This window comes from Micropterus salmoides, unplaced genomic scaffold (genome assembly GCF_014851395.1).
Source record: "Micropterus salmoides isolate LMB-PRFRI ecotype aquatic unplaced genomic scaffold, ASM1485139v1 Ms_hic_scaffold_11, whole genome shotgun sequence".
Classification (NCBI taxonomy): domain Eukaryota; kingdom Metazoa; phylum Chordata; class Actinopteri; order Centrarchiformes; family Centrarchidae; genus Micropterus; species Micropterus salmoides.
This window is the reverse complement of record NW_024040152.1, coordinates 9255058-9277295: the sequence shown is the minus strand read 5'-3', so window position 1 is coordinate 9277295 and position 22238 is coordinate 9255058. Positions and strand designations below refer to the sequence as shown.

Below are 22238 nucleotides of genomic sequence, written 5' to 3'. Positions count from 1 at the left end.
TTTAGCAAGTTTGACCAGCCACTTCGAACTTGTGAGCTAAAGCTTTTGTGATGGAAGCAGGGCTGTAACTAGGAATGATTGGTCCCATACAAAAGTGGACTTCGGGGCAAACTGCTTTAATAACATTTATTAAAATTATTGAGTCTATTAAAAACATCTTTGTCTACAACTCAAACGCTCCTTAAACATTAATTTACTGATCCATTCCCGTCACTGATTGAATGCTTTTGATAACAATAATCAACTGATATAACCAAACCTTCTTTGTATGCACAGTTCAACTTTGTCTCCACACAACAGTTCTAATTTAGCGACCATCTTCACCAGAAAATCAATGTCATCAGCTAATTGTTCAAATGTTTAATACACTTTATGTTTATGTTTTCCTGTCAAGCAACCTCTTTTGCAAATAATGACTATCCCCCATCAGAAACAAAAGCATGTTGAGACATTGATGTACTTTCAGATGGTCAAACAACGTTTGAAAATGGTGCGTCTGGAAATTTCTGCGCTTTTTGATATGGACAATCTGATTTACAACCCACTTCACACTGTAATTGCTCAGCTGTGTGGAGGTGAGACAACATGCATGGTTTGAACTTCTCTCTTTTCTCATTCTTCACATAATTATTTTCATCACTTTTTGAGTGAACAAATGAGTGCAACACTATGAATGCCTTTAGGGAAAGGCTGTCTGTATGTGCTGTTTTACAGGATTATTGTGCTCGGCATCTTGCCAAATGCAAGCATTTTTACGCCAGCTTCGAGTGGGGTCAGAACAGGTATAAACCCTTCTGCCTTCAGACATGTGTTACAAACAGGTAATTTCAAGCAGACGCTGACCTTTATAATCCTCTTACACGGGAGAAGGTCGTTATCATCCTGTCTCCCAGCACAAGTCAATTTGGTTTTAATTATGACAACAATCTTCTGCTTTTTAACAAGTGAAAATGATCCTATGAAAGCTAATAAAAACCCTTTAAAGGACCTGGAAACCCATGGTAAACCCACACATGTGATTTGAATTGTTTTGGCTGATTACACCTGATCTCAGAGCTGTGTGGGCACGTACATATTTGGCTTTATTATCAGTTCCCTCACTCCCCTTTTTTGCACCTCTTAGGCCTGAGCGAATTACTTTATCATTATCGTTGTAATTAGTACACAGAGTCCTGCAACATCACGTAATACCAGCATAGCTGAATACAAATCAGAAAATATGTACAGAATCCACATACTGTAAACACATTTACATGATTTTGCAGTATTATGATCTAGACATGGAGGGTGGTGTGAGGGAGACAGGGAATGAGGGTTGGTGAGGGAGTTGTTGGGATTGTGTTGGATAGAGCCGGGGGGCAGAACACCACACTGAGAATGGATCCATTGTAGATGGCTGCCATTTGCAAAACTGCTGGAAAAGATTGCATTCTGTGTTTTTATCTCTCCACCTAGAAGAGGTTTACCTAAATCATTTTACACTTTGGCCATGTATTGGACATGCAGAAATAGATGTAAACAAATTACTAACAGCAACAGTTTTAAATCTGCTTTGCTTTAAAATACAATGTGCCTGCTGCTCAGGTATTAAAATTCTGAGTTTTTCTAATTATACTGAACAACTGTGAAAAATACGTTAATTTGAAAGTCAATGTCCCAAGTGAAATTCCAAAGTCAACACTCAAATATTTAACTTGGGACACTTCCAAAGTCCTCAGAGTGACTTTAGAAATCCCAGATGAATCCCAGACTTAATTTCTTTCCTATCAGAATGAAAATATAAATATAAACAATACTGTGCTTACTATATTATATATATATTTTTTTTTAACTCTGATTGTCCATATATTGCACTAAATATTTAAATGTAGTGTATATCTCAGTGAGGGATTATTGACCCAGTTCAGGACTTTATATCCACAGCACTGACATGCTGATGTCCCTGTGTTAAATGGGATTTTTATTCCCAAAGGTGCAACTAATCTCAAATGTGTCCTACTTGGCCTTAGTTCCCATATTGTGCCCCAACTGTCATTGTGCGAACTGCAGTGTGTATTTGATATGCATGTCATTTCTTTTATCATTTTCTCTAGCTTTTTCCAGTATAGACATTGAGATAATTGACAGCCATTTTGCACAAATGCAATACGCAACACTAAACCTATCACTATTTGTTTAATGTTACATTTTCAGTCATTGTCTAATGACTGAAAATCAATGAATTGACAAGCCAGACACCATAACTATCCAACGCAATGAGAGCATTGACATTCATTTGCACACAAAAATGTTGACCATAATAAGTAGGCGATCATTTGTCGTGACGAGAACAATATGAAACCCAATGTTCGGTTTTTCTTTTCATTAAAATACTGGAAAAATTATGGCTTGTTGAGTCACCATGCTCCTGTCTTTCAACAAATACATAATGCATGATTATCATTAGAAATAGCATTCTGTGCATGATTTTCAGCTGTAATCAAATGTTATAGCATCAAATATGGATATATGATAATAATAAAATGTGTAAAGGAGCTGTTAACTATGGATATACACCACACGGCTATAAAATATCTGCCGCTTTATTGTTGCCAACTATGGCCACAACATAAAACTCACTGCCATTCTGTTGCAAATAAACAATTAAAAAATGAGGAATGTAAACACAGTGGAGAACAGAACAAGTTGACTCAGAGTGAAGCAAAACCCAGCAGCATTTACATATGAGGAAAATCTAAAAGTAATACATATTAATTGTAGATCAGAGACCAGCAGAGCTCTTACCTTATCAGCTGAGTAGCTCAGAGAGTGGTCTTCTCTCCTTCGGTTTTCTCTACTACTCTCCCTCCTCCCTCCTCTGTCTCTCTTTCTGTCAGCAGATTGGCTCTTTGGCACACACAACCTGTGATTGGGGTGTGGGGGAGTACAGCTTTCAGGTTTAGATTTGCACATTATCGGTAATTAATTAAAGGATAATTTGGATTTTTTTTACAACTTGAGGGTTATTTTTATGATTTCTATTATTATTCTAACACTGTACTCACCAAAGTAATTGCTGAGATCTGCGAACACAGCAACATCACTACAAAGACGTACAACAGGACAAGAAACATGATTGGTCAGACAGGCTGTAAACAAGCCAACAGTGTAGTGAGATTATCTAAACCACAGGGGGTAAAACTGAAAGTGTCTGTAATATTCCCTCACTGTACAAGAAAACCATTAAAGCCAAGCCAATAGGTCAAAACTGAAGTAGAAAGTTGGTCTATAAACTGTGATAGACAGAGAATTTTGAATAATAATGTTATCGTTTCCCTTTGTTTTCTCTTTCAAATAAGTTAAAACCAATCTGATCATCTGTTCCCTCTTGCCCTGTGTGACTTCTTTTTAATGATTTTGTGCAAGATCTTCACACAAGCTGAGTTTGCCAAATATGAGAAATAGCCTACAAAGTCCTCACTTCTTAGTAGATAAGAGAAAGTATATAAATATAAAACATTATTTTAAAACATGTATAAATTCATTAAGTATAATAATACTGCATGATAGAGAAATGAATCTACTAATAGAATTTAAACATTAATTTAGAAATTAAAGTATGTAAAATAATGTCACTGTCAGTCATCTGTACCAGCTACTTTCTACATCAATATATCAAGATTGTAGGAATTAGATGTAGATAATTCAGACTATATTTAATACTAACTGCATATATGTCGGCCAATAAGTAACAATTGTAGCACAGAAAGGCCAAAGATGTTTGAGGTAACGAAGAAAGAGTGTCGCAGTTACATAGTTTGTCATCCAGAAAGCCCCGGCCATTTTTTTCAGATTTTCAATTTGCTGCTCAATTCATATCTTTGTCACAATTTATGTAATGTAAATATTTCAGGATACATGAGACTGCACTTTATTTAATATGCAAAACTATGCCGTCTTTTGCACCTCTTTTTATTTTTCATAATTCGTTTTTTAATTTTTTAAACCTTAGCACTTAAGGAACATCATTTTGTTGACCTGTACACTCTATCAAGAGATTGACAATAAATTGTATCATGACCTTGACCTAAATTATTTAAGATTTAAAATAACAAATTAAATTAATGTAATCCAAGCTATAAATGTACACTGTCCTCTTAATTTTGTTTCTGTAAAGACTGCTTTACATTGTAGATGGATGATCCAATCAAAATGAAGTCAGTTATTAAAGTTACAGGTTACTGATAGCAGGTTAAATTCTCTTGAACAATAGGCTGTAACGCATGCTGCCTCCACAGTACTACGGACAATAATCTATAAGGAATTTCAAACCTTCACTATGCAAGTGAAATGGAAATTAAGTTTGTTAAATAAGTCACTAACAATAAAATACTGTAAATGAGGCTGTTTGAAAGTCCAGGAGACACATTTTGTCATTTTTAAAAGGGAACTCCTTAAAGATCAGTTTTCAAGTCTGAGAAGATTATCCCTGATGGTGCCAGAGTGATGTCGGCAGGTTTTGGGCTTGTAAACTACCAACCAAAATTGGGTAGACTGAACCTACATTTCCCAGAGTGATGCAAACATTTTTGAAACTTCACCCAATAAAAGAGTATCACAGACTGCTGCATCAATTTTCATCACTCTTCTCGAAGTCTGGCTCTTGTGAGTCGTCCAACTTTATGAAGAGCAATACTAAATCACTGGAGTTCCTCCTCAATATGAAGACCGTGTTTCTCTTCACACTGGTGAAATGACATATTATGTAACAATATAAACTCAAATAAATTTCATATCATCAGTAGCCTTGTTTGAAAGTGGTTCAAAAGGCATGCATTTGAGGGTACTAGTCTGTGGTTCCTAAAGCGAGGCCTGAGTACCATTTAGGGTTATGCAGTGTCCCCCAAAAAATACAGTTTCACTGACAGAATAGTCTGGTGCGATGTGTCCTCTGCTGCCTCAAACCTTCAGAGCAAATATTTTTAAAATAAAAATCAAGCTATTGTCAGAAAGCTTCCTTTGGAAGAAGCAGCATGTCCCTATCTGTCTAATGTCGGCATTCATCACTTTCTCAAACACTTGCACAAATATGAAACAGTCAAGAAAGCAAGTGTTAAAGTTGTCAATTTGAAATACAAATTTCAACATATCTGCACTTCTGCCAATTGCATGTAACCACCGTCACAACTGGCATTGTGTAGTAATGTGCAGTTGATTAGCACACACCTTGTCACAGTAACCATCCTCTACCAGAAACCTAAGGGTGTTGATTGACAGCAGGAAGGACAGTGTGAGGAGAAAGAGAAAGATACACAAATTGCAAGAAATCTGAAACAGAGGATAGCGGGAGTACTGAAACAAGATAGTGCCATTTCAAATAATTAAATTCTGACTGTTGAACAACTTAAATTATTTGATAATAATTACCTGTTCAGTAACTTATAGTAAAATCCTTTTAGAAACCAAGTGATACAGGACAGCAGTTTTGACCTTCTGCTTCTTGGGTTATGAACACAGAGTATCAGTAAGTATACAACTATCTAAAATATTAATGTGCAATTACAATCTCAGTGGACAAACTAAAGTACAGCAGTGGAAACATTTGTAAAATATAATGTAATACATCACCTTTGCTAAGTTTAAATTTCAAATTCATGCTGAGACTGGGTAAGTGTCCCACACAGAGGTTTGTGGGTGGGGGTGGCGGTGCGGGGTTTCCACTGCATGAATGCCAATACTGACGGTAAACTGAAGGGCTAATCCTTTTCATCAAAGTAGGAATTGTATAATTAAAATAAGGATATAATAAAACATAGAGGAACATCAAAGCTAAGTCTGTTCTGAACTCCCAATAATAAACCATCTGAACTTCCTCAGTGTTTAGTTGATCAGTTGTTTCTTTTGTCATTTTACTGTTCCAAATCAAACAGTAGTGAACAATTGCTGCAACCAAACATCACAAGATGCAAGTTATTAGTCATCCTGACAGACTCTGTCTGGATGACTAATAACTTACATCAATTAAACTGCACAAAACCAGAAATAATTGTATTTACCCCTGTCGGACCAAACACTAGCTACCATAATAATCTCACCACTAGCCTGGGTGTCCTTTCAGATAACATTTCAGAAAGAAGCACGATACCCTGGTATCATTTTTGACCAAAATAGCACAAAGTGGTCGTGTTTTGTCCAGCTGAGACAGCTAACAAAGATTAGAACATGCCTCTCCTTTGCTGACTTATAGAAGGTCATCCACGCCTTTATTTCCTCAAGGCTCGTCTACTGCAATGCTCTGTATTCTGGTATTAGTAAGGGAAAAATCCATAGACTATAGCTCATTCAAAATGCCGCAGGTAGGCTTCTAACTCACACTAAGAGGAGTGACCACATCACACTAATTCTCGCTGCCCTTCACTGGTTACCTGCGAGTTTTAGAATTGATTTTAAGATTCCACAACTTGTTTTTAAAGCCCTGAACTGTCTGGCTCCTGCCTATATCTGTGACTTAAATCCCTACGAGCAGGACCAATGCCTGAGATCCTCCAGCAGGGCTCTACTGATGGTTCCAGTCTCGTCTGGTCACTAAAGGTGATTAGGCATTTGCTGTTTGGGCCCCTCAGCTGTGGAACTTCCTGCCTGGAGATCTTAGGCAGGCAAACTCAGTGGCCTGTTTTAAATCTCTTCTTAAGTCTTATTTCTATTGTATGGCATTATAATATTATTATTATTATTATTATGGTCCAAAACAACAACATTGCTAAAATCTAGTGCCATTAAATTACAGAATAACATTGTGGTGTCATCTAGTGGTAAAACTCTGCAAGTCAAAAATAAATGGCCTGATAAAGACCTTTATTGTAAAATTAGGTTTCATCACAACACAATAAGCATTTGTATTACTGGTTGGCTGTACAATATACTGCAGGTTAAAACTGAAATTTTGTGTAAAAAAAGAAGACAAAAAATAAAATGTAAGTACTCAAAGACAAATTGTAACCAAGACTTTTTTGTTCACCAGGTTTCTAAATGCACTGAGCAGACCATCACAACTAAAAGCAAAGATAAAATCATTTCCTTTAAATGTATGTAATTACACTAACACAAGTAAAAAGTCTATTGACCCCTACAAATTTATATCAGTACCTATATCAGCTAACTGAAACTACACAAAAGTTTAAAAAGTTGAAACAATCTAAAAACGTTTACTCGTCAACATCTACAAGTTAAATTCTGTACACTCTAAGGCACTTGTGGCAGCCACAATGTTTTATACATGAACACACACACACACACACACACACACACACACACACTTCATCTGTGCACCTCTTTGCTGTTGAAAATTATACATACACATTCAGCATCATTCATGATAAGTTTACTATAAAGTATGAAACATAAAAATCAGCACAGCAAATTAGCAGTGACTAATATTTACAGTCATAGAAATTAGGTGGTCATTTTAAATGGATTCTTTTAATGGATCAAAGCATCATGGTTGGGTTTACACCACCAGGCTCTCCCGACTCACAGCTCCATTCTGTAAGACAAGAAAAGCCGTGTCAACTTTACAAATGAAAAGGGAGAAAAACCAACATAAATCCAAATACAATCGCATTTTCTCACACACACACACACACACACACACACACACACACACACTTTTGATAGCTTTAGGACAATAATGAATTCCAGAAGGATAAGCTTTATTAGGCTTTGACTGCACAGACAAAACTTTAATGTCCTGTCATGGAATTTGTTGACTATAAGGAAAATAAAGAATATCACCAGCCTTATCCTTTAATCTTACCACTGACGAAATTTAGTGAAACTTAAAATATCCTACTTAAAAAGGATAGGTTTTGAATTTTAGAGTTTCTTTCTAAAAACAATACTCAGGTTCCCACTGCCCACAGGCTTTACTTCCTGTATCTAATAGTCATTCTGAAAATCCCAACACGTGTATTTGAGAATGTGAGTTTTGGTATGACATACCTTGCGGAGGTTACTTTTCTTTGAAGATGGCATACTTTCATCATCACTGTATGGTGGTGGTGGAGGAGGTGGGAAGTCATCACGCCGGCCGGGATGTCCAGAGGGTGGGTTGTGAGGAAGTGGCGGGGGCCCACGTGACACCCTCCCCCGATCTGAGCGGTCGCTCTCGCTGTTCAGTCGATCCCGGCTGCGCGCTCTCTGCTGTTCGCCCATCTTCTTCCTCTCCATGGCTTCTCGCAAGATGCTGTCATCATAATCATCTCGCATGCCTCTGGCACCGACATCAGGCCGGCGAGCCCTCTCCAGGTCCATCAGATCGTCACGGCTGCGGCTGCGTCTCCCTGGGAGGCCACCTCCGTCTCCTCTGCGACGATCATCAGGGGAGTAGTCACGACGCCTGCGGTCATCAAAGTCACGGCCATTGCCGCTGCGGGCACTACTGCTCCACCCATCATCCGAGCTACAGAAACAGAGAGCAGCAAATTGAGGGGAAAACAGAAGCATACTGGGGTTGCACTTCTGCAACCATCATTCGATTAGCTGATAAATAGAGTTTATGACAAGTTCAAATTATAACTTAAACCTCATTGTAAGTTTTTAAGCACAGTTGATATTCATTGTCGGTGTCACCTAACTGGACTGCATCTGAGGGTTAAGCTACATGCTGCATGTGTGTGCAGCCCACAAAATGTGTGAACTCTATAAGCTTTCTTAACCAGCACGATATCACCTTCCGGAATGTGAATGATAAGGGTCAAGCATCAGAGACTTTTCTTTCTTTCATTTCAGCCTCAAATATTAAAAAAAAAAAAATATCACGATCTTGGTAGCATTTTTACACCGACGCATTTTTCAGCTTTAGGGAGAGCACCTTTATTATATCAGCGGAAGGGAAAGCCAAACGACCTGTCTGGTAAGCCCCAAACATTATGCAGAGACTCAGCTAGAAACACTGTTTCAGCTGCTTTGGGGAATGCGAGATGAGACATGCAAAATAAATATAGTGTGTAATGAATTTTTCATATATATCTATATACTGCATATGTCTCTTTATCGATCTATCTATCTATCTATCTATCTATCTATCTATCTGTCTGTCTATCTAGATGCATTCAAATGAAATTTATACTTATAATTTCATACTTACTACTAGTAGTTTCCAATGTTCCAAGTAACATGCAATGAATAAACTGTAAGTTAAGGTGCATCTACTGTACATATATGATTAGAGAGGTTAGCCCAGCTGATACTGGATTTTTGAGGTAGAAACAAATTTCAATTTCACAGTTTTAAAAACATCCTTTTTACACTCAGGCGGCGTGTGCGCTGCTTTACGACTGCGCCACGGTTTTGACCCGTCCTCAGCCCGGCGTCAACTCACACTGGAAGCGTTTCAGAAGTGTTTCAGCAGCGGAGCGTTAAGCCTGCCCCACGTTGTTGACTTGTTATTATTGTTATTGCATATATTGTTATTTGTCATCTTGTGTGCTTCTACAACCGATCACACTCTGTGAACAGTTTCCCCCCCAATTCCTGCAGGTCTGGTTAAGAAGGCTATATAGTTAAATTGTTTCTTTTCTGGTCTGTTTTAATTGTCTGTACAAGGTATTTTATTATGATAATTGAACAGATTCTCTTTGTCATTTCTGTGTCTGACTTCCTGCCCGGCTCATCTGCTCTGTGCTGCTTAACGCGTCTTCCGTCAAAAATAGACCAGCTGCCTATTCTCCGTGCAGCGGAGCAGAGAGCCGCTTCTGAGACTCTTCTGGGACGCACTGCAGCGTTTCTAGTGTGAGCACAAGCATTGACTACAATGGCAGCGATTAGCTACGGCAGCCGTGGCACAGCCGTAACGCGGCGTCCAGGGTTAGGAAATATCTTTCAATTATTGATCTCAGTCCGCTTTAGAGAAGCAAACCTTTTTCCATTCTATTAAAAAACTGTAGTATTACATTTTGCCCAATATCAGCTATTGCCAGCACCACTGGCTCATCCAGTTGGTGAAACAAAAAGAAGCATCATAGCATTGTTACTGAAGTGTAGGTTATTGCCACTTTAGGCACAAAAGCGGAATATGACCAAGTCAAGATTTTGATTATACTTACTAGGGCTGACCCCGAATAGTCGAAGATTCAATGCTCAGATGGGCGGAGCCTGATTCGACTGTTAATCTCATAGTCGAAGCTTCGCAGCGAAACGAGGATCATGCCATTTTAATGTTTTTTAATAAATGTTTTTAAAGTAGGTGAATAAATCCAGAGTTGTAACCCTAACCCTCAAGGTAGGGGGCATCAAGTGTGCATGTATAGGCGTAGCGTAAATTAAATTAAAACTTAAAATTTTGTTTTGTTAAAGATCAGTCTGCTTGATGAGAAAAACACACATACATAAAGTAGCAGTTTTAGTAGTTTTCTTTTTCAGTTGTGAAATGTGGACAGTCTTCGAAACTTGGAAGCTTAGTGCACCGAGCTAGACAACAAGCGCAGGATACAGGACTCACCCTCTCCTGCCTCTGGGTTCATCTGGGCGACGGTGTGGCGGGTAGTCATCACGGCCAATGCGCCGTCCGATGTCGTCAAGGTCATCCATGGAGCGGGCACGTACGCGATCCCCCATGTACCCTCCACCACGTGGCGTGTAGTTATCATGGCGGTGGCCTTGCTGGGAAACACTGCTGATGGTGCTCATGGCTTCATCGCGGTCATAGACTGTGGCCAGAGCTGGCGGCTGGGAACGAACTCCGCGGCCTCGAGTATCAAAGCTCTCATGCAGGGAACTGACTTCAGTCATGTTATCCACTGAGGAAGGAAAAATAAAGAAGAAGAGATGGTAAGTAAAACCCAAAGAAATAAAATGCCCCATTCAGACGGGATTAATAGGCCTTCTACATGGAGAGTTTAGAAAATATATATTTACTTTGCTCCTGTCTAATTTAACTAGTCATTCTATCCATCAGGAAATTACAGGTTGTGGTCTGTAAAAGACATGGACATTTAGCAGGATAAAGCCAAAACAAAAGCTTAACGCCTCCCCATGGTAGCACTGGAGAGTTGAATGGAATGCAAAGATTCTCCATAAAGTGAATATGGGTAAAAAGTCAGAACTCCTGAATTGAAAACAGAAACTTCCAACGGCAAACTTCTGCATTTTAAATAGTAACTGGGAAAAATGTAAACCACTATAGACTAAAGAATAATGGAGCTCATAAGAGAATGACACTGATCACTGAAGAATTTTACCAAAATTACCCAAATCACAAATTATAAATTTATACAAGAAATGATTCCTTTTTTTAATACAATACTATATATTCACTTTTAATGTGCAAATTTTTTGTTGAATGTTGCAATTTGCATTTGCACATTGCTAACAATATTGGTCACCTAACAACTAAAAGCTATTGGCAATAATTTACAGTTTAAGCTTGTAACAATCGTCATCAGCCACTTCAGGCCAGTGTGGGAAACAATCAAAACTGAAACCTGGCTATAGATGAATTGACTATCCATTTGCGTAAAAGTGAAAAGAGTTCACCGTTTGTTGTAGACATAACATTACGTACTGCTTAACGGTTACTAGTAGCGAATAGGTCCAACGTGTCAGATTAGGAAAACAGAGTCTAGATCTGTGTGGATACTGATTAAATGTTATCTCTATCAAAAATCATTCCACCTTCATTTTATTCAGCTTTGTAACAGAAAGAATAAGAAAATATTATAGTTATAATTCAAGTTCAGCCTGACACGGTCAGTAAAGTGAAATCAAACACAATGACTGTGGCTGTTTGCAGTCAAGAATGCTATAGGAGTTAATTGATGCCACACGTGGCCTTCAGTCCTCAGCAAGCACACATGCTTTAATGTTTGTGCCCTATTCATTCATTCAGTGGCTGTGATGTCTGTTAATCTAGCAGCTCTTAAGCGGCAGGAATATTAATTTGTTATGTTGTGACAGACTTTAAAAAGGGCTTGATTTAAAGGAATCCTAAAATCATATCCTATTATTGTTTAACCACAGTGATGTTTAAGGGTGTTGCCTCTTGTAATCCATAACAATAGTTAACTAACTATTATGTTGATTTTGCTATTTTTGCTATATAGCAAGTGTTTCATTTCCTAATTGTTCTACATATCGTTTTCGAAAACTATTTTTATTACTGGTGAGAAACCTTTTATCACCCAGCTATAGGCAGGAGGACACTGGGCTGTTTGATGCTGTAACATTTGTATTTAAAAATGCTGAGTATGTTTGTTTTTTTCATCATGTTCAATGCCCTGAGTTTTATGATGTACCTTCATATACCCCTTGAAGGCATCCCTCACTTCATAAAATAGAATTGAATAAAATTAATCTAAACATAGGCAGTAGTTAGAAGGCAAATCTTGATAACTTTTACAAGAAGTTGATTTATTTTCTCCCACAGTAGTCTGGGGCACAGTTGGCATGTAACTGTGTCCAGAATAGCAGAGTCACTCACAGCGGTTGAAGTTAGCAGGTCTAGATGGGTCCAATTTAGAAAGTTCCTTCTCCATATAGTAAATAGCACGTGTAGCGTTCCCATCAGGGTCCACCTGGATACGATACCCACTGCGAGCTGGTGAAAAGATGAGGGGTATTATATTTAGCTAAATATATCCCACACACTGAAAACAGCTGTAGCTATTAAATCTGATACACTTCATTTTCCATTAGCTACTTGATCCAAATACCAAAGTTCCTTGATCAAAACTATTATTGTTGATCAGCTTAAATTATTAATATGATATAAATAAAAGTTTAACTGGGGGGTAACATGGGTCATTAAAAAGAAATCAAAAATATAAATAGACTAAGTGGAATATCACACTGCAAAAAAGCTATTTAATTGAGTGAAACTCATTTAAGAATTTTACTAATGAGAAACCACATTGGAAACATACTATTTGTGTGAAAAGTGTACGTGTAAAATTATTTCTGTAAATGGGCTTGTCTTGTGTTGCAGGTGGGAAAGCTACAACACAGGAAATATAAAGGTGGCCATTCCAATTAAGTCAGGGTTTTTCCCGCATAGAGAATTACGAGATTACGCCGCCTCCGTTACTTTTGTTCGCGACTACAAAGCCAGTGTGTGTCTGTTTACTTTTTTGAAATGTAAGGTTTTAAATCAACTTTTTTCCCCACTTTATCAAATACAAAACTTCAAACAGATCTGCACAATACATTAAATCAAAGGTGATAAGCTATCTTGTAAAAGTGTGAGAGGATATTATTTAAAAATAAAATCTTTTTTTACTACTTTCAAATGCTTCAAAAACAGGAGGAGAGCAACATGTGTAAATAATGTTTTGTAATTCCGTTGATTAATATTTGATGGTTTTCGCAAATATTACTGGGACCACTGGAGAGAACATTTAATATCCAGGTATTCACATAAGCTACTCTTCAAGAGGACCCTGTACTATAAATGAAAACAAGAGCTTATGTTACTTTTGATTTGATTTGAACATCTTGCTGTTTGTTAACTGTATAAATGAACACATTAGCTTTCATGTTGTATTTGATTTCATTTTTCAATAAAATATGCATTCATGTGAAAATTTCCTACAATCAGGTAATTATTAGAACTCTTAAATTACATTGCTTGAGCCATTTAAAGGCAAGCTACACGTGTACATGTATAGGATCATACCACCTACGATTCTCTTTGAGCCTGGAAAAACCCTGTAAGTGTTTGCCCCCCCCCCGCCCTCCAATTTACTCACTGTGGTCCCCTCCAGCATCTTGGTCATGCAGCAGAGGCACCTGGGATCCCTGCCCAACTGCATAGACATAACAAAGCATATTTCAAAAAAGATTCAACAAACAAACAAATTAGCTAGGACATGATATGAGCTCATAATGAAACTCATATTCTCAGTTAACTGCCACCTGAAGTCAACAACTGCTACAGAAATGACTCAGCAGCTGCCTCTCAAAACATGTTGGAAATAACAATAGGGTGGTTTTAATGCAAGTTTCTCACCTGAGCTGGTGCCATCATATTCACGAATGTAACCATTATGGGGAGGTGGATACCCAACTCCGTTGGGTTGAGGAAGCATAGGTATACCAGGTTGGCCCATTAGCTGGCCACTGTATGCTGGCTGAGCATACATACTGGGAGCATAGAGGGTGGGAGCATACTGACTGGGCAAACCTTTCTTCACTGCTTTCCCTGCCTCGTACACTGAAAAATATTGAAAGACAGTTGGTTACAAGTGTAATGAAAACATGATAGCAAAATTATGATTGTGTGGAACAGAAAAACACCTCATTTGGCTTTGGTTGCAACAACAACTGCTGAAGACCATTAAAATTTTAACAGTAAACTTAAAGAAATAGTTCAAAGATTTGGCTTAATTGTTTATTTCTTGCTGAGAGCTGGAAGAGAATACTGATACCACTCCCATGTCTACACATAACAGCTAGTTATGAAAAAAGTTAGAAAAAAACACAACTTTTGGTACAAATGAAACAAACAAAATATAATTTGTTGGTATGCTTTGGAGGTGCTGTTGCCAGCCGTTTCCCCCTGCTTCCTTGTCTTTATGCTAAGTTACGCCAATTGGCTGCTGGTGGTAGTTTCACATTTACTGTACAGACATGGGAGTGGTTTCCAACTTTCTGCAAGAACGCAGAGAAAGGTATTTCCCAAAATAGACAACTATTGCTTTGAAAATTATTGTTTCATAGAGTGTAATCGTTCTTTTGGTGATAATGACTGAAATTATGCTTTCTCTAACTTGTGGTTAGGTCTAATGTACACGCTCTATGGTCTACAATGAATACATAAGCTGAACCCAATTTGTGAGGCAGATTTGCATGAACAATCCAGAGCTGAAGTAAGCCATGAAATGTAGGTAAATTCAGACAGGGTGTTTCCATTTATGTTTACTTTGCACCCCCACAAAAATTAAGTACACTACATGATATGAATAACTGCAGTAAGATTTACAACTGGGTATAGTTTGACATTGTTTAACACCGGCCTTGTAGTTCCGTGAAAACAACACTTTTAAGGCATTTTTTGTAGTTCCGATTGGTTTTTTTTGTTAAATGTAATGAGACCGCCATAGTCAACACATGATCAACACAGTGTGACATGCACCATTGAAAGCCTTTGGAGATTGGATTAGTATTTCGCAAGGTAAGAATGTGTGTTATGATTTTTCTTTCCCTTTCTTGGACATGTTTTTCAACTAAACTATTTTTCATCTCTCTAATAAAAGGCAAGAAGTGTGTCTGTCTGTTTGTATTTCAATTATGTCAAGAACAGTTCTTCCAGCGACCTCACACGTGGTGGGTGTGTTGCTGCAACGGAGTGCAGTGTCGCGTTTGGTGCAATTTGGACACTCGACATGTTCAGAATAAATAAATAAACAAACTGGAGAACAGCGCAGAGCAGAGTGGCTCATGCAGGCAGGGCAAACGTCCCTCTGCTATGTAGCAGCGAGGGCGGGGAAAGACACATTTCAGTGTAGCAAGCTTAAGCCTATGTAACTTTAAGTTCAATAACCAGACATAGGCTATATACAATAAAAGAAGGACTACGAGCAATGCAATTTAATTTACTTCCATTTGATACTTACATGCTTGTGGGCAGCAGCAGCGGTTGGGGCAGCAGGGGCATCTGACATAGCAGCAGCAGGTATGTGGACAACACTGGCACCAGCAGATCCCAATCAGGATCAGCAGCAACAGGAAGCCCAAAGTCACCAAAACAACCAGAAGCCAGTCTGTGTGGGCCAGCAGAGGGTGCATTAGATACAGTTATATCAAGTAATTTTTTTTCACAGTTCTGTTGTCAACTGTTTTAGTTGAAAAAAACACTAGGGACTAGGGAGTGAAATGTCAAAACATCTGTGGAGAACAGAAAGTAGCAGTTTGTTGCTTGACACACCCAAGGGCACCTCTAACCATAAGCGATGCTGCTTTTTGTTTCTAAATGTAAATAATCTTGGTAAATCATTGGGTAACTCTCATGTTGATTACTGAGTTTTCAGATCAACAAAACAAGTTGGCTACAGTGGTAGCTTGGATATTTTTTTAAAAGGTTTTGTCAAACCGGTAAAGCTGGTTTGACCTTGTACCCAGGGCATGATTTGCCTCTGCAAGTCAGTTCAGGCAGCACATGCACTCAGCAAAGAGATAAACACAGCAATGGGAAGGGCGATACAGTTCGTTCAAATGAATCAACTATAATGGAAACTCCATGAGCAGAGAACAGTGTAAAAACATTATTTGTCTGTGTATACTGATAAGGAAATATGTGCTAAATGCCCTTTTGTTGCAACCAGGCAGCTACAGAAAGTCACACATGGGAGCAGAGCCATAATAAAGAAAGAAGTGGAGGCAGATAAGGAGGGAGTGTAAAGTAGAGAAAGTTGAGGATGTAAGTGAGGTATAACACAAGCACAACAGTTGGGTTTGCATGAATTAATCATTATTTTCCCACATTTACAACCATAACAGGATGTTTGTATCTTAAATACAGGGGCCTGATCTCAAGATGCCATAGTTGTTTGTTTCTTTGTCTGTAATTGTGCTCTTTGAGTTTGATCTTGGCCATAAAATTTACTGTGTGTCTAAGGACAAAATTGTTCAGCGAAGTAAAAATACAAAAACACACAACCTGGGAGACCTCAAGCAATGCAGCGAAGGTTTTGGGTAAGAAATGTTTGCTAATCTCATCTCATTCATAACTAAAGTTCATTCATACACCTCTATGCTATGGGACTAAAACAAGACAGAGCCACAATCAAGGGGCTTGTACTACCTTCCATAACCAGTAAGTCAATGCCAGGCAGGAGGTCAGTAGTATTTGACTTTCTCTCTGTGAAAGAAAGATAAAGCCACAATTACTTTAAAGTGGTATCGGCCTAATTTTACTGCCTACAACGAATGCCTCCAAAGCTTATTCAGAACCGGGATGGTGGCAAGTATCCTCTCTGTTGACTGAACAACTGCCCACACACTAGTTCATCAGCCACTTGCAAAATCTGTCTGACCAAGTTTATTTGAAACATTTCCTCTTAATTATTTGCAAACCTTATGTGCAGTTTGATGTGTGAATGGAAGGAGGAACGTGAAGAAAGGGGAAACAGAGAAAAAAAAGAAGCAAATTCATGTGTCAGAAGGTGACCACATCCGCCTACAGAGGTAACTTACCGAGTACAATTAGCTCAGTGTAGTCTTCACCATTTCCTGAAAGGTCCTGGGAAGAGACCACAGAACAGACGTAGACACCGCTGTCGCCCCATGCAGTCTGAGCTATATTCAGGTCTGCCTCTGTGAGAGACAATAGATCCACAGGGTTGATTTGTTTTAAAATGGCTACATTATTATTATTATTTACTATCATTGCAATCTTATAATAGGTGGATCTTAATAATCCAGTCCAGTATTTTGACATCTTCATAAAAAAATATGACTCAAATATTTCTGCCCATTTTGAGTGTATGTGAATTCTTCCACACTGAGTTCTCTTTGCGTTCAAACTCCACTGTAGCCTCACTGTATCTTTACAATTCTAATATTGAGTTTCAGTGCTGTCTTGGTCTTGATGGAAACAAGTGTTTTTCTCAGCTTGCCTTTTTTTTTTTTTTTTTTTTTTTTTTTAAACAAGGCACAAATCTTTACTAGGAAGCTGTTGTTAATTCCTCTAATAAACGTTTCCCACATTTTTATCAGTGAAAATTGAATGAATGTCTTTGTAAAAAAGCTAGGTTGATCTGGCCAATAGATAAAAGACACATGCATGGAGCAGACAGGTACTGTTATGATTACTGTAAAGCATTGTACAGCAATGTGCTCATGCTTGTGTGCTGCCAAGAAACATTCTCTGCTCTGGATACAGGGTGTGCGAAAATGAAACTTAAGCAAATGGCCCTTTTTGTTTGAAGGTCCACCCTGAGTGGGAGTGATAGTGGTGAACGAATTATTTTTAAATGCACACCAGATGTCAACAGGGTGACAACAATTCACTCTGGACCTAAGGAAGCAGATCTGGCATTTTTCTCACCCAAATGTGTTGATATAGTACATGCATTTTTGTACTAAGTATTAATGCAGGTTTTTAACAATTTATGGAACGGCAACATCTCTATTATCAACAAACCCCAGGGTGATGATGCATTGGTCAATAAAACCCCAAATATTTGAAATGCACTCTCGGATAAGATCAGACTGGTAACTTTCACACTCATTCATGTCTCATTGTGTTGACATCATTTGTGTGATGATTTAATACTGTATTAATATGTGGCAATCTCTACATTTTTTTATTGTTGTATTGGCATTGTTACTGTACCAACACAGTAACTTTTCTTCAGCCCTGTAAAAGACTTTGCAAATTGGCCTTTGAAAGTACTTAAGTGATTTTCTCAACAGTATCAAAGTGACACTAAGAAAACAAATATGGTAACAATGCCAAAGGCAATATTGTTTCACATGCATGGTGACAGTTTAAATTATACTGGATAGCTATTGTTTTAAAGGTTGATCAGTCTACACCAGCAGTATATCAGTGCATCAGCACATTCCTGTCCTCTAAGTTAATACTTTTCTCATTTATCTTCCATGTGGGAAAGCAGCAAGAGAACACTTGCAATAAATCCACTGCTTTCAGGATGGTTCTTCTCTTTGTATGTTGCTCTTACTTATGCCACCCCCGCATTTAACTGCACATTATGACTGTGACAGAATAACATCAGTCCTTCCTGTCCTACTTGGACATGTTCAAGCTAATTCAGTTTCTTAAAGCAGATCTACTGTCTACAGTCAGTTCAAATGGAAATTCTAATCATGAATTATGAAATTCTATGAAGGAATAAAACTCAACCACCAACATTAAATACTCCAAGATATTCATGTTACTGTATTAAGAAGAGGAACTATGTTAAGAAAATGAAAAGCAGCAAATTCTCACATTTGGGAAACTAAAAGATCAAATATTTTGATTATCAGAATGGTAGCCAAATAATTTTCTGTTCATCATCTAATCGTTGCAGCTCTTTTGTTAAATTGGTACTTCTACTGACTGCATAGCATACTTTGATTTTAGATAATGATGACATATTTTAAATCTCTTTTTACCTCTCAAATAAAAAAAATATATATCAAAGATACATCGCACCATACAATTCCATTCAGATGTCTAGTAAAGTGTACATTTTGATCAACTCACCATTCATGACACTGATCTTGCGACCCTGGTATTCTGTGCCAAGGGTAACAGCATTTCCTTGCTTCGAGGCCACTATGCGCACTGTCCTCTGGCTGTCGGCACACTCAATGTTGGGGTTGTAGTTGGGGTTGTTCTGAGCCAGGACGTTTGCTGCACTGCTGGGATTCAGTGCAGCCTGGATGGGGTCCTGGCAAAACGATTTGTACTTCCACGTGACAACAGGAGGTTGAGTGGCGCTTGTCTGGTAACTACAGCTGAGGGTTACAGGCTGGAAGAGGATGACAACGTACCTCTTTGTGGGGCACTGGACCGAAATGGCCATGGTGGACTCTAGAAAGAAATAAAAAATACTGAAAATTTTAATTGCTGAGTGGTTGATGACAATGAGGATTATATTATTACTACTACTCACATTTTGTGATATTGTGTAACGGTATCTGTTAAATCGACATTAACCCTAGGGTGTGGTATATGACAACAATATTTCCTCACTGCTAGTATCACTGAGACTGGGTGTGATGAGTCACTTCTGACAGGCTGTTTAAGGCCTGTCCATTACAGCAAAGTACACTACTTGAAAACAAGGAACAATCTACACCAGGCTCTGATTAGCCTTTATTCACAGTCATCACATACAGTTTCGGTCTTTTCATGGAATGCGTAGACAAAAATATAGATCCAGCCAGATGTGTTCCTGGAAGTGTCTGTTTCTTAATTAAATGTCTCTCTCACTGGCTAATTTCCCCATAGCCTTAATGTTAAATGTAAAGGCCCTAAAGGAAACCTTCATGGTAGATTCCACATTCAGCATTAACTTTTCCTAGCACAAAAAAAGAAGTAAAAAGACACAAAGTAACCATGAAACTGAATATACTGTGTTCAGGTTTTGTTTACAGATATTACAGCATATAACAATATTTTCAGCCATAATAAAGTGCAGTTAAAATTATAGACAGCAGAATTGTAAGTTACCCTACCTATATACCTACCCTATAACCTACTTCATTTATTCTTCAAGTGTCTTGTTTGAATTTTATGCATCTCAGATTCACTAAATGATGATGGCTATACTTATTGGAGGTCCTCTGAGACCTTGGTATTTAACAGAACTGTGTGGGTGTCCCTGAATGTGTGGTTTCCATGTAGCACATTCAGCAACAACATTTCCCCAATCACATTTTTCCCCTTTGTACACATTGACATGTCAACCCATTCCACAACCCGTAAAAACTTTCCGTATCCATGTTCCATAGTATCTTTTTATAACCCAGCAAATAATTGTGTTCTGCCATAAAACATATATAGTGTGAACAAAGTAGGCACTAAAAAATTATACCCACCTTTAACATTATAGGGTTCATAAAACAGCTACAAACAAGAACAAACTATTAATGTTTTGTTATATTAATATGGTTCAAAAAATCGTGTTTGATAAACTGCTGTTTGATAATCTGTGTTTGTATATTTAGAAAAATGGAAAGATAGATATGGCCTAAATATAAACGTCCCAAAGCAGTCACTACCCAAAAAAACATCAACAAGTGTGCCAAATTTCATAAACACTCGAGCAGCCATGGACGCACTATTTAAAAAAGGACTTTTCACGGAAGCGGGCCCACCCTGTTTGGGAAAAAAAATAGACCAACTTACCTGTTGCCATTAAAGCGGCGATGATTAACATCCAAAACATTTTTAATCCTATATCCTCGGTCTCAGTAGATTTGGCTTATTATATTTTAATCAAAAACACGATCAAAACTGAAGGTTTTACATAATATTGTGCGCTAACTATACTTTTCCTCAGCCAGGTAGCGTCAACTCCATTTTGTCTCTTTGTGTGTAGGCGATGGGAGTACCTGAACGCCCCACGTCAGCCGCGCAGCCAACAGGTGAGCGTTCACAGACAGGTTGCGAAACACAGGGGTTTGTAAATAGTTAGTAAATGGTGTTTTTGATTTGTCTTTGTGTTTTCGGTCGGCGTGGATCCATTAGACTGCAAGGATCTGTTGGTGAGAGCAGGGCAAGTTAAAATATGAAACCGTTACCTTGTCAACATGTTTTTATGCTCTAAGATAGAAATGTGACAGATTTTGTTTCACCCACCCGCTAGTTGGTACGCTCCAGTCACTGATAACGTTATCAAAGCACTGTTTGTTAATGTTCAACCCGTTTGTGGGAGTTGTGTGTGTGTGTGTGTGTGTGTGTGTGTGTGTGTGTGTGTGTGTGTGTGTGTGTGTGTGTGTGTGTGTGTGTGTGTGTGTTAGGGTAAATATTTTAAGTTATGTTTATGTTTAGGTTAAGGTTAGGCGTAGTATTTATGCAATGTAATGTATTAAGTGATAGAAACTGTGTGGGTGTGAGGAGTAACCAAGGAAGTCCCAGTTCCTGTAGGTGTGAGATCTTGCAGATTTACCATTGACTGTTCAGACGTATTCAGATCCTCTAGGCCTACTTCACGAAAAGTAGCCCCACATTAAAAACGTTACTTTAGTAAAAGTAAAAGTATTCATTGTGTTTCACTATTAGCCCGTATGATTAATATTACTGCTAAATTAATGTTTATGGTGCATTTTACTGCTATTGATGTTTAAGGTTGTGCTACTTTCTACTACTTTTTATACTGGTTGGTATCTACAGAAATGCATCATATTCTACATCATCACAGATTTGTAGCTTTGCTGTCCTGTGAGAACTAAGTATCTTTAAAAAGTCAGCTCTTCATGAGCTCAGAATTACTTTCCCGTTTTCAAATTTGTGAGGAAGCATTTTCCAGCTAATCCACAGGGGGGTTTAATCAGTATTATCCAACATATACTATTTACAAGTGGGCCATTCTGTATAATGAATCCTTTCACTTTAGGTTATTTAGGTACATATTTTTGCTACTATGCCTATATTTATACTTTAATTAGTCTTATTAAGAAGGATCATTTTCTCAATCCATTAAAGAAAATTTAATCCTCTGGTTTATCAGAAACATTTTAATTCAAAATCATCAAATTTGGAGAGTCATGGTTTTCACTGGACAGGAAGGGTATGACAAATTGTAATCTGAAAA

At 38.0% G+C, this 22238-nt stretch overlaps 1 protein-coding gene across 2 annotated transcripts; it reads right to left on the bottom strand.

The window, feature by feature from the left end:
- Nucleotides 1-6813: 6813 nt before the first annotated feature.
- lsr (lipolysis stimulated lipoprotein receptor) lies at nucleotides 6814-21059 on the bottom strand. Of its 2 annotated transcripts, XM_038710787.1 has the most exons (11): nucleotides 20831-21059; nucleotides 19181-19510; nucleotides 17164-17283; nucleotides 16772-16828; nucleotides 15585-15731; nucleotides 13979-14182; nucleotides 13719-13775; nucleotides 12455-12571; nucleotides 10478-10775; nucleotides 7978-8437; nucleotides 6814-7522 (listed from the first exon to the last, which is right to left on the bottom strand). In XM_038710787.1, the coding sequence occupies exons 1-11, from the start codon at nucleotides 20868-20870 to the stop codon at nucleotides 7487-7489; spliced, it is 1866 nt and encodes a 621-aa protein (XP_038566715.1). In that variant the 5' UTR covers nucleotides 20871-21059; the 3' UTR covers nucleotides 6814-7486. The 2 variants fall into 2 exon arrangements, with proteins under 2 accessions (XP_038566715.1, XP_038566716.1); XM_038710788.1 differs by lacking the exon at nucleotides 16772-16828 and having other exon boundaries at nucleotides 20831-21056.
- Nucleotides 21060-22238: the final 1179 nt, after the last annotated feature.

What these genes read in the sequence shown, in the direction of transcription:
- lsr (XM_038710787.1), bottom strand. Translation starts at nt 20,870, where the DNA reads ATGTTTTGGATGTTAATCATCGCCGCTTTAATGGCAACAG. An exon ending in CACTGAGCTAATTGTACTCG is followed by an intron (nt 16,829 to 17,163) that starts GTAAGTTACCTC and finishes TTTCTTTCACAG; the next exon opens with AGAGAAAGTCAAATACTACT. An exon ending in GAACCCAGAGGCAGGAGAGG is followed by an intron (nt 8,438 to 10,477) that starts GTGAGTCCTGTA and finishes CTGTTTCTGTAG; the next exon opens with CTCGGATGATGGGTGGAGCA.